At 42.8% G+C, this 10,710-nt stretch overlaps 1 protein-coding gene across 1 annotated transcript in view; it reads left to right on the top strand.

Moving 5' to 3' along the window:
- The first annotated feature begins 213 nt into the window (after positions 1-213).
- The window catches only part of ZDHHC20 (zinc finger DHHC-type palmitoyltransferase 20), an 83,691-nt gene continuing 73,194 nt past the window's right edge, over positions 214-10,710 (top strand). The window contains exon 1 of the mRNA XM_070749774.1: positions 214-442. Within this exon, the coding sequence (XP_070605875.1) occupies positions 286-442 (157 nt within the window). The 5' untranslated portion in view covers positions 214-285. The remainder of the gene's footprint in view (positions 443-10,710) is intronic.

Below are 10,710 nucleotides of genomic sequence, written 5' to 3'. Positions count from 1 at the left end.
AAGAACGGCCGGGCAGGGAGGGAAAGAAAGCCGCTCAAGACCGGCGGTTAAAGAAGTCCCGCATCCTCCCGTCCCCCACCCGCGACTCCCGCAGTCTCAGCGGCGGTTCTCCCCTCAACCGCTCGCCTGCCTCTCCTCCTCCGTCCTCGGGAAGCCGCCGCTGCGCAAGGCAGGCGCGCCCAGGCCCTGCCCCCTTTAGCGTAAGGCGAAAGGAAGGGCGGGGGCCGGGCGGGGAGGCGCACCGCCGCAGCGGAGAAGCGGCGGCGAGAGCGGCTTGCGGCACCCATGGCTCCTGCGGGCGGCGGCAGCTCAGCGGCGGGGAAGATGGCGCCGTCGCACGTCCTCAAGTGCTGCCAGCGGGTGCTGGCGTGGGTGCCCGTGGTCTTCATCGCCCTGGTCGTGGCCTGGTCCTATTACGCCTACGTGGTGGAGCTCTGCGTGTGTAAGTAGTACAAGCCGGCGAGGTTTCGCAGCCGCCCTGCCGGGGAGATTCCGCCTGCCCGAGGGAGGAGGAGGAGGAGGAAGCTGCCCCATAAGCGGGGAAGGGGGGGGAGGAAGGAAGGAGGGCGCGCTTTTCCTCAAATTACTTTGAAGCGGGACCCGCGTTTGAGGGGAGCGGCGCTCTCTTTTTCCTCAAATTACTTTGTCGGCTTCTTCGAGCTTCCTCCTTCTTGCGCAAAAGTCCAGGGGTGATTCGTTTTCAAATGGGTTGTGTGTGTGTTTGGGTTTTTTTGAGGGTGTGTGTGTCAGGTAACCTGTTGCCTGCCGCCTCACTTTCTCTCAGCCCCGGGAAGGAAACAATGGCAAGCCAGGTTTTGGAGGGTTATTTTTTGGGGGGGGCGGGGGGGGCTTGCCAAAAGCACTGCAGACTTTCTTTAAGGGGGTCAGATTTGGACCTGGTAGGAAGGAAGGAAGGAGGGGCAGCAGGAAACCTCGTGTTTAAAACCACTCCTGGGCATTTCTCATCCTGGGCACCCCTAGGCTTGGAAAGCTTAGAACTACCTCGCCTTAAAACCGGACCTAAGCATAACCCATTAAAAAATCATCTACTACAGCCTCCTTCCTGTCAACGATTACTTCAGCTTCAACCGCAACAACTCGGGAGCGCGCAACAGATACAGGCTTAAAAGTAAACCGCTCCAAACTCCACCGCAGGAAATAGGACTTTAGTCATTTGCTCCTGTAATCTCACACTACTAGCGGGAACACACAAAACATTTGCCAGACCAATCCTCGACTACGGACATAAACATAAAAACTCGGACATAAACACTGTAGAAAATGTCCAGAGATTCTTTACTTGAAGAGCCCTCTACTCCTCCACTTGCAACAGAATACCCTACAAAACTTACAATCCTAGACTTAGAAAGCTTACAACTACATTGCCTTAAACACAACCTAAGCGTAACCCATAAAATCATCTAGTACACGTCCTTTCTGTCAATGACTACTTCAGCTTCAACCACAACAACACACGAGTACACAACAGATACAGACTTAAAGTAAACCGCTCCAAACTCGACTTCAGGAAATACGAGTTTTAGTAACCAAGTAGTTGATGCATGGAACTCACTACCTGACTCTTTAGTATTATCCCTTAACCCCCCAAACTTTACCCTTAGACTATCCACTGTTGACCTCTCCCAATTCCTAAGAGGTCAGTAAGGGGCGTGCATAAGTGCACCAGTGTGCCTTCCGTCCTCTGTCCTAATGTTTCTCTCTTACTAATATCATGTATATAAACATTGTTATATCTTTGCTTACTACCAATACATACTTGACAAAATAAATAAATAAAAATAAAATTTGCTTTAATCTGGGAGAATTAGCAATCCATCCTCGTGTTTGTCAAGCCCAGACAGAGTCTCTTTTTTGGAATCCTTCACGAGGGATCAAGGCTTGCGGTTTTAAGGAGAGGAATTGAAATGAAGGCAAGCCAACCCTTTGACTGGAGTACAAACGGCCTGTTTGTAAGAAAAGAGCAAAATGCCTCTTGTGTAAGCCTTATCTTAAAGCCTTATCTTATAATGTCTTTCTTTGCTAGTGGGGGGGGGGGGGGTTATTTCAAGAAAAGTGTTGGTAGCATTGCTAAGTGTTTCTGTTTTCTCTGAATCATGAGCATTAGAGCCTTTTAGAGTCTTTTTCTTTCATCCTGAGGTTGGGATTGAAAACTCAGGGGTGTGCTGCCCTGTAAGTGTTGCAGTTCATTTTCAGATTGTGCTAAAATCCTTGAGGTGTCATTTAACAAAAAGATGTACTTCATGTTTAATTTCTTGAATTCCTACTGCCATTTAAGTGTACTGTACGTTGAGAAATGAGGATTTAATGTGAAAATCTACTCTGTAGTGGATTTTTTTATATGGTTGTTGGATGAATTATGAGTCTGCCACTCAGAGAAGACAATTTAATTTAATTTAATTGATTTATATACCGCCAAATCCCGTGGGACTCAGGAAGGCTTACAACAATAAAATAGTATAATAATACTATAAAGTCAAATATAAAACAATAACAAACAGTAAAACCCTGATTAAACTAATCAATAAAAACCCCTAAACAAAACCTAACAGTCATACAATATAAATATTTTGATTAATGACAAAATGTCCTTTTAACTGGACAAAATTGGAGTCCCAAAGGGTGATTGGGAAGAGAAATAATTTAGTGCAGTGTTTCTCAATTTAAAACAGATGGACTACAACTCCCAGAATTTCCCAGCCAAGACTGAGAAATGTTTCTCTGAGTTTCTTTGGGTATTGCTCATTAAATTGTAACACAGAACTGGTTCCTATCATGTTGATCTAGAAGGATTATCTTTAATCCTGTGGAGAGGGGTGGCAAACAAATCTAATAAAGTATTATTAAATTATTATTGTTAAAAGGTTTAGGGCCTATCCCAAATAAAATTAAAAATACAAAAGTAGTTGGGAGTGAGGATTGGTTTGATTTGTTTGGAAAGTCAAAATGTAGGTGAAATCCCTAATTTCTGCTTTTTATGAACTAATTAAAAGTGATTGCTGAAGATAATAACAATGGAAATTGTAATGCACGCATATATACTAGGGTGGGGAGTTCAATAAATCCTATTTCCAAGAAAGTAGATATCGATTGCAGATTTAGTTATCTATTATTTATTCACTTAACCAGAGCAATTCAAATAGATGAAAGGATGGTAGAAACTGGTTTCAGAGCTCTTAATCATATTTCAAGTAACTAACCAATAGCACATGTAACTCCATTCTTAACTAAAGGTGACATAGGACTATAGCACTTGTTTTAAGAAAATCAAAGGTGGATTTTAAAAAATTGATGTTTCTATTATTTTACTAAAACTGTCTAATTATAACATTCAAATGGGCAAAACCGTGCATCAGAGGGCCGGCATTTTTTAACCAAATGGTGGTTACCTCAAATAGACCACGTTTCAGAATGCGCAGGGCCCAGTATTTCCTTAGGAATGAAGTCTGCTTCAGCTGCGGTTACTTGATAGACATTTTCAACATTCCCCGACATCTTCCCATATGTCAATAGGGAATCCTGGGATAGGAAACTCAATTGTAATTGCCTGTGTTCCATGGCAGTCTCCCTTTGAACAAAATCTTTACTTGTACAAAGTTTCCTCAGAGGGATCTCAATGGGTTCCGTCATACTTGAAATCTCCCTCGCTCCGTGATGGCAAACCTATGGCACATAAGAACATAAAAAGAGCCATGCTGAATAAGGCCAAAGCCCATCGAATCCAGCATTCTGCGTCACACAGTGGCCCACCAATTGTCTATGGGGATCTTGAGCAGACAATTGGTGGGCCACTGTGTGACGCAGTTGGCACACGGAGCCATATCAGAGGGTACGGGAGGCATTGCCCTTTGTCAGTTCCCGCGCGCATGCGTGTGTTGGTCAGCTGATTTTTGCCTTTTTTAGCTGTTTTCGCTATCCCCAAGCTTCAGGGAAATCTCCTGAAGCTTGGGGGACAACGAAAAATGGCCCAGAAGTTTGCAAACTCCCCAAGCTTCAGGAGTCTGTTGTGAGGTCTGTGTGCATGCATGGAGTGGGTGGGTGGGAGTGCGCATGTGCGGGGCGCTTAGTTTGTGCGCATGTGTGGTAGGAGGGCATGGGTGTGGGCACGCACTCAGTAGTGCGCACACACCCTTTTGGCACGTGAGTCAAAAAAGGTTTATCATCACTGCCGTACCTCCTCTGTACTTGTTTATCTGTACTGCATTTATTTGTGCATACCAGAGCACTCTTCCTGATCTGTTCTGTACTTTTGTACACCCTCCCTAACCTTTATTGAATGCCTTGCACATCTCCACTTGCCCTTCTTGATTCACACTGCAGCTCTTGCACACTTCTTGCAGTCTTTTCCACCTGTGCTACAGACTTACACTTTCTCCTCAATCTGCATGGCACGTCTCACTCACTCCAGTCCACTCTTACAGATCTATGCTGAACTCCTGTGGGACTTCAAAACTCATGCTGCGTCTGTTATGCATCCTTGCACAGCCTTCCTGAGCTTCACCACACTTTATGTGCTCTTCCAATCCCAGGCTGGACCTTTCACACACCCTCATGAACACTTCTCAACCCATGTGGCATGTATTATTTTTTGTTAAGTCAGTGAGGAAGCTAGTACAAAGTTTAAATTGGATGGATGGATGGATGGATGGATGGAAGGAAGGAAGGAAGGAAGGAAGGAAGGAAGGAAGGAAGGAAGGAAGGAAACTCAACAGGGAAGTAGATCGGAATCTGAAAGTCATTCCTGAAAGTCACTTCTGCTCCCTTTGATTTTATTTGTTCACTGCAGTCACTCTATTTAGGTCAAGAAATATCTCTGCAACAATGTCCCAACAGGTTATGGGTTGTGTAGTAGGTACTAAAACTTACTGTTCCTGAGCAAAGCTGAACCCCTTGCAGTTTCAGTATAAAACCTGAAATAGTATTGTTTAAAAGTTTATTTTATTTTGAACGCCATTAATGGTTTGTTTCTAAGTACCATCTCTTCGCATCAATTCCTGAGCTCTGCAAAATGATTCAAATGTAATAGCTGTGTATAATTATCCAAAAGGGACATTATTATTCGAAGCACAGATAAGAGGTCTTAAATAACGCCTTCTTGACTTGTTTTGATCTAAGCCGTACAAGTTCTATGTCTATAATGTGTATGCTTTTGCTGAAAACATAAGAAATAGACCATTAATGCTTTGGTACCACAAAGTTATAGATTTCAGACAGAGCTTGTGCTTACAGCTTTCAATTTATTGTATGTGGTCAGATGAAAATGTTGAAGCTGGAAGTAGAGGAGGATTTTCCCTGTGTTCAATCTTGACGCATCTGCAGTGTCTTCTTTGTGCTTTGAACATTCTGCGATTTTAAAAAACTGAACTGAGCTAGTATTGGCTGAACTTTAAAGCATGAATGTTCCTAAAGCATGAATGTTCCTCTGAAGTCACCAGGAGTCAGGCTTTTATGATGCCTGATGATTAATTTACAACTGTAGCAATTTACATATACAGTACTACAGTACTAGATATTCTCCTTGAAGAATATACATTAAAGGGTTTTGACACGTATGCAAAGGTCTACTAATTATGTGCTAATGTTTAAAACACTTTCAGTGATCTCTTAGGAGGACTCCTGAAGTATGACTTAGGCACATTTTAAAGAATAGTCTGATTCTTCACAAAAATACACAGAAACCAATAACTTGGAATAACTTTCATTTCTTTCACATACACACTCACTCTTTCCCTCTCTTCCCCCTATCTTTTGATACAGAGATTTTGTATGCAAAGAAACTCTGAACAATTGCTATCTAAGATATATGGTCTCAGGCCGTATGTGATCTAACATGTTTCTCAGTTTCTCCAAACATTTTATGGTTTTTCAAAACAGTTTTCTGATGTCATCTAAAATAGGAAAATGTAAATTAAAGTCTATATAGAAACCAAAGTATTAAAGCAGAATCTGATCCTAGCTTTGAGATTTCGTGGATCAATATGATTAATCTAACATGTAATATATTACTAGTTCAAAACATTTTGCATACCCAGTTCCAATTAGTTTATAATAGGTATTTTAGTAAGATGTGGTTCCATTCTTGGCTGCATAAATTTAATAAAAATATATGTGGAAATTAATGTTTGAAGCAAACATTTTCACTATATGTACACATGTTTTCTCCAATCTAGTGCTTCAAAATTTGCTGAGACATCCCTCAAAATTCATATGCTGGATACTTACCTAGAATTCTAGGAGTTGTCCTCTAAGGAAATTTGTAATGCCCTTACACTCGTAAAGATTGTAGCATACATTGACACTGTTTTTTTTGATAAAATAATTTTGTAAGGAGAGTGAAAGATACTTAGCCCAGTCCTTTATTTTAAAGCTGAAACTTCAATGTGAAAATATGCTCAGCTAACTAACTTGCATGAAGCACATCACATGTGAAGAAGAGATGTTGATAAGCTTCTATATGCAGACATTTATGGTTGATTAAAAATTGATGGGAATAAAATAGTTCTATTACCTGGGAGTCATATCTCAGGAAAATAAAATACATATATTTGTCTCCTTCTCTCATCCATGTTATTGGCCTGAATTGAATAAACAGACTTGAGACAGTTAACATGCTATGCAAAAATACTTTTTCACTATTACCAAGGTTTATTAGTATCCTTGTGTCTTCTAGCTTCTAGTTAAAAAGTCAGGATTCTTCCTTCCTCAGGCAGATACTCTGTTGGAGATCTTTAAAATGATAAAAACTTATTTTTATATCTTCTGAGACTTATGCATGAGCGTAAGCAATGTTACCGTGAAGAAAAATTCTGACCTTTAATAAAAGAGAAAACTTATCTTTGTTCGGTTTTTTATTCTCATTTCCTGGTAGACAGAAATCCTTTTATGTGACATGACCCATGATCTGGTTCTCTCTAATTTATAATATGTATTTGACATTTTGGTATGATTGTGAATCCAAGGCAAAGATTGATTAATGTGAATTCTTTGCAAAACAGGGACCAGAGATAGGTTCTTATTTTGCTGAAATTTAATACAGTAATGTCTTATTTAAACTGAATTCCTCTAGATCACGGGTGTTAAACTCAAGGCCTGCGCCGCCACCATGGAAACAGCGAAGGGCTGGCTGGCGGTGCCTCTGCTAAGGAAAACACGCGGCCCTCCTGAGATCTGTTTTCAGCCCAGGAACTCAGTTTTTGTTGGCAGAGCGTTCGGGCCACCAAATGCGCCCAGACATGAGTGACATTGAGCTGACCGTGCCCCCCCCCCCAAGATGAAACACAACCCTGATGTGGCCCTCAATGAAATCACGTTTGACGCCCTGGCTGTAGATCAAGGATGGGGATCTATGGGGCTTTTTATGACTTGTGGACTTCAACTCCCAGAATTCCTGAACCAACTTTGCTGTCAGGGGGGAACAGCTGCAGTCATCAAAGCTTTCTTTCGAGTGGTTCAAGGACATGCCCACCCATCAGGGCAGAAGTGAAAAAAGGACTGGTCACGTTGCCCATTCAGATTGTGCCAGCGTGGCCAGCCCTTTTTTCACTTCTGCCCTGGTGGGGTGGGGGTGGGCATGTCCTTGAACAACTTGAAAGAATGCTTTGATGGCTGCATTTGTTCCCCCCTGACATTCACCCCTCCCAAGTTCCCACAAATCTATAGATAGTATGACAAGCCGTTAAATTATCACCAACTTCTGCAGCGGCTTGACACATGCTGGCTGAGGAATTCTGGGAATTGAAGTCCACAAGTCATAAAGGAACCATAATTTTTCAACTCTTCTCTAGATAACTAAAGATCTACAGTACTTTTTGTGATTACTACTGTATTTTGAATACTACATTATCATGAATTGTATATAATAGATTAAGTATAGATTGGCATTTTGCCAATTAAATGAATAGTTTTAGCAAGTGGGACATAATAGGATTGTCTATGGCAACATCTCCATCAGCTGCCAATCTCTTTCACAGGAAATCCTTTTCACATCCCCGTCTCTGAATTTTAAAGCAAATGAACTATTTGCCTCTTCCACAAAAGAATTTCATTTAACCCACTCTCTTATATACAATAATCAGACACATTCCTTGAATAGGGAGGTACCTTCTCCTCTGTAATTTGAAGTGGGCAGTGCAGGAAATGTTGCTTGCTTGGGGAAAAGTTTATACAGTGGTCCCTCGATTTGCGCGTTCTCGATTAGCGCGAAACGCTGCAACGCGGTTTTTCAAAAAATATTATTTTAAAAAATAAAATATTAAAAAATAATTTTTTTTTAATTCTGTTCCCTGAATGGAGACCGCCGGCCGCTCAATCGGGCCGGCAGGGAACAGAATGGAGCCTTCCGCGGCGGGGCTGGTAAGGGGGGGAGCCGAGGGGGGAGCCGAGCCCAGCCCCGTGGCATTCGCTTTCCTCCCGCTCGCAGCCGACTGATCGTGGGCTCCTTCGCAACCTCGGAGAGCTTCCTGGTTTTCGTGAGCTTTCATGCCCTGGAAGCTCTCCGAGGTTGCGAAGGAGCCCACGATCAGTCTCGGCTGCGGGTGGGAGGAAGGCGAATCCCCCGTGGGCTCCGTTACATCTTCCGCTGCCAGCCAGGCCATGCTGGCGGCAGCGGAACAATCGCTGGCTGTCAACTTTTCTTTTTAAAACTGGGCAGGAGCTGACTTGCCTCCCCAGTGCTAAAAAGAAAAGTTGACAGCCAGCGCTGCGACTGCCGGAATGCTGAGCCTCCCGTTCTCCCCCACCTCGCCCCTTCCGGTTTCGGCGTTCGGCAACGGAGTCCGGCGCTGGGGCCATGCGGGGCCGCTCATCCAGGGGGGCGTGTGTGGACTGGCAAGCGGCAAGCGGCAAGTGATCTGGCGGGAAGACCAAGGGAAGGTTCCTTCAGCCGCCCAACATCTGATCCGCTCCGCAGCGCGGCAGCAGTGAGGAGCCGAAGATGGGGTTTCCCCTTTGCCTTTACCCCATCTTCGGCTCCTCGCTGCGGAGCAGATCAGCTGTTGGGCGGCTGAAGGAATCTTCCCTTGGTCTTCCCCGCCGCCCACACGCAAACTCCACCATCTGCGCATGTGCGGCCATGAAAAAAATGGCGCACATGCGCAGATGGTGGTTTTACTTCCGCATCCAATATAACGCGGAAATCGGTTAGCGCGGGAGGTCTTGGAACGTAACCCCCGCGCTAACCGAGAGATCACTGTATACAATTGGCTTCAGTTTTCTCCCCCAGCACCCAAAGTTACCATATCTCAGCAGTTTTGGGGGTGAGATTTCAAACCAAACTTTTAAGAAATAAAAATGCAGGTTTTTTTAAAATACCACTCTGAAACTAAGGATTAGTACAGTACAGGGTCTCCAACTTTGCAATTTTAAGATTTGTGGACTTCACTTCTCAGAATTTTTCAGCCAACGTGGGAATTCTGGGGGGTTGAAATCCACAATTCTTATAGTTGCCAAGATTGGAGACCATCAGAGTTTAATTGCAACAGATCACATGACAATATTCGTTTTAATATTAGTACTTAATAATTTGAAATCAGTCTGAGCAAATAGGCTGAGAAATATAAAACTAAGCAAAGCAGCACTTAAAATAACCCCCAATGTCTCACATGATTGCCTAATTAGACCTTGGGGTTGAATTATCTGTGAAATCTGTTTCCTGTTGTTTACATGTCCACGGTTAATCTCATTCAGAACAAACTCATCTCTGTCTTTGTCATTTAACTACAGTGACTTATGACCAACATTTTGGATTCAATTGTGATCATTAAATCAGAACTATTACTACCATGAGATATTTAAAACTTTTAGTCTTTTCCCGCTTTGCCAGAAGCATATTATGTACATGCACTGGAGCCCCCTTTCCCCCCCCCCTCCTGTGCTGATTTTATTTTTTGGGGTGAGATTTTATTTATCTAAAGTGTGCAATAGGGTTGATATTCCTGGAGGCGTCTGTAATATGGTAAATTATTTAGCTTTACTAGATAAATGGTCAAAACAATGGAAATTGCAGTTTAATGTTTCCAAATGTAAAATACAGTATCCCCATTCCCACTCCACTTTGGGGCCAGCCAGAAGCGGTATTTTCCGGTTCTCCAAATTACTCAAAACTTTCACTCCCAGTTCTCCAGAACCTGTCAATATCTGCTGGATTTCACCCCTGGAATAATCCCAGTGTCTTTTGGCTACATTAGATTTTTTATTTATTTTATTTATTTATTTTGTCCAATACAACTTGAAAGTGAAAGAGAATAAAAACATGTAGTAGTAAATATCAGGGAAAGGATAGAAGAAAAGATATGAGAATAGAATACGTCAATGAAGAGTAGAGGAAAGGATATATGAATGGGAGAAAAGATATATAAAATAAAGGAGAGACAATTGGACAGGGGACGGAAGGTACACTAATGCAGTGTTTTTCAACCAACAGTGTGCCGCGGCACACTAGTGTGCCGTGAGACATGGTCAGGTGTGCCGCGAAGCTCAGAGAGAGAAAGAAAACAAGAGAGAGAGAAAGAAAGCAAGAGAGACAGAGAGAAAGCAAGAGAGAGAGAAAAAGCAAGAGTGAGAGAGAGAAAGAAAGCAAGAGAGAGAGAGAGAAAACGAGAGAAAGAGAGAAAAAGCAAGAAAGATAAAAAGAAAGAGAATGAGAGAGAGAGAGAGCAAGAGAGAGAGAGAAAGAAAGAAAGAGAGAGAAAGAGA

The sequence above is a fragment of the Erythrolamprus reginae genome, chromosome 4 (assembly GCF_031021105.1).
Source record: "Erythrolamprus reginae isolate rEryReg1 chromosome 4, rEryReg1.hap1, whole genome shotgun sequence".
NCBI lineage: Eukaryota > Metazoa > Chordata > Lepidosauria > Squamata > Dipsadidae > Erythrolamprus > Erythrolamprus reginae.
This window is presented reverse-complemented; position numbering and strand designations above follow the sequence as displayed.